General features: G+C 51.4%; 1 protein-coding gene across 1 annotated transcript; it reads right to left on the bottom strand.

The window, feature by feature from the left end:
* Positions 1 to 2,791: 2,791 nt before the first annotated feature.
* LOC138104556 (inositol 1,4,5-trisphosphate receptor-interacting protein-like 1) lies at positions 2,792 to 4,291 on the bottom strand. The gene has a single exon (XM_069003843.1). The coding sequence runs from the start codon at positions 4,289 to 4,291 to the stop codon at positions 2,792 to 2,794; it is 1,500 nt and encodes a 499-aa protein (XP_068859944.1).
* Positions 4,292 to 7,210: the final 2,919 nt, after the last annotated feature.

Below are 7,210 nucleotides of genomic sequence, written 5' to 3'. Positions count from 1 at the left end.
TGGAGCAAATGTGAGTTTTCTGTGGATTTCAGTGTCCAGGATTTAAACCGGGAAGGGGTTTTCTTCAGTAAATCCAAAGGACAATTGGCTACAGAAACCTGTATCTGATACTACTGATATGCGCTGACAGTTCTCTGGCTGTGACTCATTTCATTCAAACCTGCTTTCTCCGAATGCACATCTGACAGCAGGACTTGCTCCATTCAGCCTGCAGCAGTTCCACAGGAAAGATGTTGTGAAACTGGCCACACATCTTCGCAACACTTCCACTTCAACATTTTTCCCACTATGTTCAAATGTATTTCTCAGCTTCCTAAGGAGTGCAGTGTCCGTAACAAAGGAGACGAGACTTTCATGCAGAAATGGAGAGACCTTGAACCGCAGTGGCAGGAACAACTCTGGTGTAATACCAGTGCCAGATGGCATGGGCATGAAAAGCACACTCACATCAATACGAACAGGCTTAGGAGAGACACAGAGCCCGCAGGGTGAGGTATTCCCAAAGAAGGGGAATTGACAGTGCAAAGGAGAGTTAATACCAACCAGGTGCTCAGTTACTTTATCAGAGCTCCCCTGTTTTCAAGGCCTGAAAGAACAGCTCAGTGCCAGAAAGACATCCAGATCATTTGGCCATGCTTGCTCTTATGGAACACTGTTTTCAATTTCCATCCTAGTGGGGTTGCATACTACTGACCAGTTAAAACCAGCACCTGAGCTACACCACAGTGTTTCAGTAGCAACTGTAGGTTGTAGGTTCTGCCCTTCCCCTCTCCCAGCATGCTCCTCAGACACACAGCACACTTGCACATGCACCAAAACTCACAGCCACACCCACAGTTTGACCACCTGCAATAGTTTTGGCCCTGGCCAATCTAGCCCTGGGTGGATTGTGCAACAAGAAGCCATGGGGGCCGTGCTTCTCCCCGAATCCAAGCATCGCCCCAGAGGCCACACAAGCTGTGCGGTCAGGCCGTAAGGCTCAATGGCACACAGAGATCAAGTCCTACCCACTGAGAGCACACGTCCTTGTGGAAGGGGCTGATGAGAGACTGGAGCTGGGGCAAGGGACAGGGCAGGTCTCTGCAGCTGGGGGCAGAGGAGAGGGGAACAAAGTGGGTGGGTGTGTTTGGGGAGAAGGGAGCAAGGAGGGTGTTCTCCTCCTTCCACAAGCTGGGCCAAAGGGGCTGTGGTGGGAGTGATGCCTTTTCCTGGTCTTAAAATCAAGAATCATACCCGGTTAGAAGGGGAAAAGAGATTTTACCTTGGTATTTATTTTAAGGATCCTTAGGTGCACACGTCCAGGTCATATGCATCGAGATGCGCCCCACCGAGTGTGTGTGTGTGTGTGTGTTTGTGTCCCCAACATTAGGTATAACATTATAGGTTTTACTAATTAGCATATCTATCCAAGATTCCCCAATGAGAGGCTCAAGTGAGCCCCCCTCCCCAAGGATCCTTCCCCTGGACGGTTGGTTCTATCTTGGTTTACAGAATGTGTTCTGGAGAGGACCTTGGGGTCTGGGGCACACCGATCCCTAACTACGAAGCTTCTAAAATGTTGGGTCTCTTAGCTTGACAAACAAGTCCAAGAATGTAGGCAAAACCCACTAAGAATACAGAAGTTGTAAAAGGTATAATAGGGGTATAAAAGAAAAGGCAAAAAATCTTCATGGCATCAGGAGCAGTGCCTGCCCAGCAGAGGAAGCAAAAGGCAGGGAGCTCAGCGAGCACAGTTCCCTCTCAGTGGAACAGCGAGTTCTGCTGTTGGCAGCGATCCTCCTCTGGGAGGTCCCTGCCTGCTCTCCTCACTCTTGCCTGCTTGTTCCTGGCCCCTCAGAGGACTTCCCTCTCTGACGTGGGCCACAGCAGCTTTCTTTCCCATGCTCTCAATGAGGAGGGGCAGGTTTTAAGCAGCACTGGGAGGATTAATTAATATTTTAGCTGTTTCAACCATCATGACTTCTGCTTGCATTCATGAGACAAAATTAATAGCCTGGCTCTAGAGTGTTGCAGAAATGCAATACCGAGATGTGACTGCTGGACACAATCACCGCTTGAGTCACTTTGTCATTTTTTCAGGTAGCTGCAATGGATGGACATTCTCTAAGAACCATTGGGTTAAATACAAAGAAGGACACTTTTCAGGCAATTTGAGAAACTTCTCTCCTTTTATTATTTCTTCAAACATACATATGTAGATATTACTGAAGGGCAGCTATACCAGAGTAGCTCAATTGCCTAAACTAAGGGTAACTGGGCAATAATCTCACACTAACAATCCTAAAGGACCTCTTGACGTGATGATGATGAAACTAGTTCCTATTACGAAAACTTGGACTACCTATTCTCCTATGGTAAAGTGAGTTAAAACTATTATCTTCACTTCCACAGACTGAGATGAACTACATCTTTACAAAACCATTATAAAGTACATACAGGTCACTGAAAAAACTACATTAATTTTCTAACAGGCTCGGTTTTGGTCTTCCAGGCATGCCAGGCAACCTCTCAGCATCAGTGTCTTCCGTGAGGATGTGCAGGTGGAGCCAGTTTCTGCCTTACAGACTTTGGGCAATATTGCAACAGCACCGTCATGACTGGAAGGCGAAGGGCAAGGCAACGCAGAGATGTGTGTCTGCACGGTGAATCCATGTGCCACAGCATCTTCCATCCATGGGAGCAGGAAAGCAGCTTCAGGATTGCCAGTGAAAAAAGCAAGAATGATGCCGTGCTCACGTGGCTGCCTTCGGGTGTGAGCCCCCCCAGCACAGCTCTGTGCAGGGAATTCCTCTCAGTGGCTGGAGAGCAGCGTCCAGAGGCGGAATCGCAGCTGACCGTAAGCTTGCATCGCCTCCGCGTGGGCGGCCGGATCTCGGGCCAGGTGCTCAAAGAGGTTGAGCGGCTCGACCGTTCGCATTGCCGGCGGCAAGCTGATCTCCGCAGGAAGCCTCTTGTTGCCCAGGACAAAGTGCTCCAGGCGTTTCAACTGCAGGCAGCGGCGCAGGTATGCCATGATGTCCCACAGCCGCCGCTCAAATTCCCTCCTGCGCCACTTGGACAGCGGTACGGTGGTCAGCACGTGCATGACCACAGTCTTCCAGGTCGAGCTGGAAAAACCTGTGCCCCTCAGGATGTAGGTGAAGAGCTGCAGGCATTTCAGGTGCAAGCTCTCACACGGCACCTGCCTGGCCACGTGCTGGAAGAATTTTGCCTCTGCCACAGCGTACGTCTCAGGCCACGCTGTGCTTGCGATGGACTCGGCCTTGGCGGGCCGGCTGCTGACAGAGCTGCTGGAGCCGCCTTTCTGGGCCTCTGTGGGCTGGCTGACCACAAAGATGTCGGAGTCCCCGTGGCGCACCCCAAACAGCATCTCCACCATCAGGCTCTCCTTGCCTTTGCTCAGCCGGAATTGGCAGGACCGGCTGCAGGGCTGAAACACCAAGTGCCACGAGTACGACTGAGGCAAATGCAGCCACGAGCATCTCACCAGCTTGTAGAACCAGTGGGAGGTTTTCTCCACGTCCAGGTAGGAGCCGGTGCAGAGTGTCTTTAGGAGGCTGGGCTTCTGCTTCCGCCGCAGCTCCTTCTGCGAGTGGTGCAGGAAGCACAACAGCTTCTCGCCCAGCTGCTCCCTCTCGCACGTGCACACCAGCTCCACACGGACGCAGAAGGTCCTTGCTGCCATCTGCCCGGCACTGTTCAGCTCCAGGTGGAAGGCGTGTCCCGGCGGGGGATTCAGTGGGACCAGCATGCGGTACACCACATCCTGCTCACGGGGACTCCAACCCTCAAAGGCACTGCCCACCCCGATGGCTTCTTGAGGCACCGGGTAGAAACTATTGCTCACGCTGTCAGTAAAGACACGCGTGAAGCTCTCCATCAGCTCCGCTGCCACTGAGCGACCTCTCTCTACGTCCTCGACAGGACACTGTATGCGATCCACTAAAAGGATCCCTCGCTTATTCCCAACGTCCCGGGTGTCTTCTTCCTCTTCAGTTCCACCACGGCTGCCTTTGTCCTTGCCATCACCGCGGCCTTCTTTTTCACTGGCAGCCACATTTCCACCTTCTTCTTCTTTTCCATCTTCATTCTTCTTGCCTTTCACATTCGCATCCCTGTTTTCCTGATCCTTCCCCTTCCGATCACTGGTTCTGTGTTCACTGGAATGCCGGTCTTCCTTCACCTTCACATTGTTGCTGTCTCCTTCACTTGCTTTATCAGCACCTTCTTCAGTTGAAGCAACGTTGCCGTGCTCCTCTCCATTTCCATCTTCATTCTTTTCTCCCTTCATATCGGCAGCACTGCCTTTCTCATCTTTGTCTCCATCATTGCCTTCTTCGTTTCCAACGTCATTCTTTTCTTCCTCAGTTGCAGCAAAACCGCAATGGTCTACTGCATTCCCACCATCACTGCTGTCTTCCTGTCCTGTCCAATCACTGCTTCTTTGCTCACCGGCATCACTGCTTTCCTCCACCTTCAGATCCGCATTTTCTCCCTTTCCATCTCCCTCGTATTGACCTTCTTTTACATCATCATTGTTGCCTGCCTTCGTATTTGCATCAATGGTTTTTTCTTCATTTCCATCTCCTCCTTCTTTCTTTTCAGCATCATGGTCTTGTTCCACCTGCACATCCTTGTTTTCTCCTTCATTTGCTTCAGCATGGCCTTCTTTATCTCGAGCAACATTGCCAGGTTCTTCTTCCTTTCCTTCAGCAGTGTTGCCTCCTGGCACATTCCCACCACTCCGTCCTTCATCTTTCTTTAAGTCACAGGCATCTTCATTCTTCACATTTTGGTCTTCCTTCACCTTCACATCTTCATTTCCTTCACTGGCATCATCTTCCTCTCCTTCATTTGCAGCCACAGGACTGCCTTCTCCTTCATTTTCATTACCGCTGTCATCTGCCTCCACGGTCATATTATGGTTTTCTCCATCTTCCTTTGAATCAATAGTGTCTTCTTGCTGTTCTTTTCCTCTCTCCTCTCCTAGGGTCTTGCAGGAGCTCTGGTCCTTGCCGCTGCTGTTGGCTTCACGGCACTTTCTCCTGCAGCTAAACCACAGGCCCAAGAGGAGCAGGAGTCCAGCAAGAGCCCAGAATGGCCACTGCTGCAGGGCACCAAAGAGCAGAGCTCCCCAGCCCTCATCCTGCTGCTCCGGGGGCCCTTGCTCCAGCTCCTGCAGCAGCCGAGCCATCTCGCGGTCGAGCAGCTCCTCCCGCTCCTGCATTCGCCGGTGCGTGGCCTCATCCAGCCCATCCCCAGCTGGCTGGGGGTACTGGATCAGGCTTTGCACGAGCACGAAGAGCAATGACAATAAAGCCATGGTCTGCAAGAGGACACACAGAAGGGGTTCAGTAGGGCCGGAATGGAGGCAGCCGGTGCGGGGCAGGAGCCACAGGGATGTGGCAGCAGGAAGGAGAGGGCCCCCGGCAGCTGGCAGGAGGCAAGGCCTGCACCGCTGCCCCAGCGAGCACCGAGCCGGAGCAAGGCGCTCCCGCCAGGGGCTGGGCCCTGCGTGCAGGGACAGAACACACGCCCCGGCTGCCGGCGCTTCTGCCCCAGCCCTCCCCCAGCCCGGCCTCCCCACCACCTGTGTGCACTCACCGCTTGCCCAGGCTCTACTGGGGGCAACGGCAACCAACGGGGCCTTTTCTAGCTGCCCCCATTGTGACACGGCCCCTGTGGTGTCACAGGCCCCAGAGCGCATCACAGGCCAGCCCCACCCGCCATCCCCAGCCCGGGAACTCATCATGGCCCTGGGCACCCAGAGCCTCAACAGACACAAAGTGCAGACCCATCAGTCGTGAACCTGGGAACCCCAGGGCTTCCCTGTACAAAGCAGGCACAAGCACCCTCCCACACAAACCCTTGTCAAATACAAATATGGGTGACAGGACCCCGATACGCTCTCTATATAGGTGCAGGCTTTTACTGATGATTGCAGGCAGATGTTCTTTACTATTAACAATAATATTTATTACTTTGGCCACAGCCTGTCATACAATACAGGCTAATTTTTAGTTACAGGTTTAGTGAGAAAGCAAGAATTAGAGGCTGCTTGAATGATGCACAGGAAGTTTAAACGTCATCCAATGTTAAGGCCTACCCTTCTTTTACACCAATACTGTCCTGCCTCACACATCTTTTGTGAGATAAACCCTTTTGGGAGGGTTTCTCTCCTGAATTTAGGAACACTTTCAAAGATCTGTTTATTGTTTGACAAAAGATTACATACATCCAACTGATGGTTTGCACAGTAGCACAAAAAACCATCCAAACTACTTCTTACGCTAGATGTGGCTGATCAATAGCCTGGCTGAGAAATGGACAAGCCACTGTAACAAGAAATACAAGTTTGGAAAAGGAAAAAGAAAAGTCCTCAAAACACAGAACTCCTGAAGCTTAGATCACTCCACTCTAATGTGCTCTCCCTCAATGCCACATAAAGATGTGCTCCTCCTGACACTTGCAGCAACTGGCTTCTCTCTTGCCATTCCGAGAGGAACTCTATTTTGTATAGGGATGTAGACGTGTCTGCATTTAGACGCCATCCTCAGTACAAACCTCCTCCCTTGCTTTTTTCTGACTGGAGATCCTTGCTACTGGCTACGATGGTGCTGTTTATTGGGAAGAGTTTCTCTGATGCTGAGCACAGCACAGCACAGCAGGAGGTCCCTTTTTGCTCCCTTGGGCTACTCAAATTCCTCTTGGGTGATCTCTGAAATACTCTTTATCAGCTGAGGGCTGACAAAACACAGAATGTCTGAGTGATCGCCCTTCCCTTGTCCAGCCGTGACACAAGAGCTGGGTGCACTCAGAAAACACAGTTTTCTGAACCATCCTATATAAAACCAACAACCAGCTCCTTATAAATTCTGCCATCTAGATGAGGTCGCCATTGAACAGCTCCATGTCCCAAGTGGTACCCAGCAGGGAGGGAAGCAGAGGAAGACAGGATCACAGCAGCCACTGATCAGTCATTCACAGGCAGCGCCACAAAGAAAGACGAGAGAGTCAGGAATTTCACAGGCTACTCTGTTTCAGCAGCCTATGTCACCCTGCTCCTTTTAAATGTCTTCTGATGACAAGCTTCATGGCCAAGCACAGTGCTCACCTTTGGGACATGAGTAAATAAGATGCAGAACGGGAGGAAAAATTTCTTCTGACCTCCAGTCACCTGACTGTCAAGCAGACAGAGAAAACCTCCAGT

Source organism: Aphelocoma coerulescens, chromosome 1A (genome assembly GCF_041296385.1).
Source record: "Aphelocoma coerulescens isolate FSJ_1873_10779 chromosome 1A, UR_Acoe_1.0, whole genome shotgun sequence".
NCBI classification, from domain to species: domain Eukaryota; kingdom Metazoa; phylum Chordata; class Aves; order Passeriformes; family Corvidae; genus Aphelocoma; species Aphelocoma coerulescens.
Note: the sequence above shows the minus strand (reverse complement) of the source record. Positions and strands in the feature narration are given on the sequence as shown.

Excerpts from the sequence above, each read along its gene's own strand:
- LOC138104556 (XM_069003843.1), bottom strand. The coding sequence starts at position 4,291 with ATGAAGGGAGAAAAGAATGAAGATGGAAATGGAGAGGAGCACGGCAAC.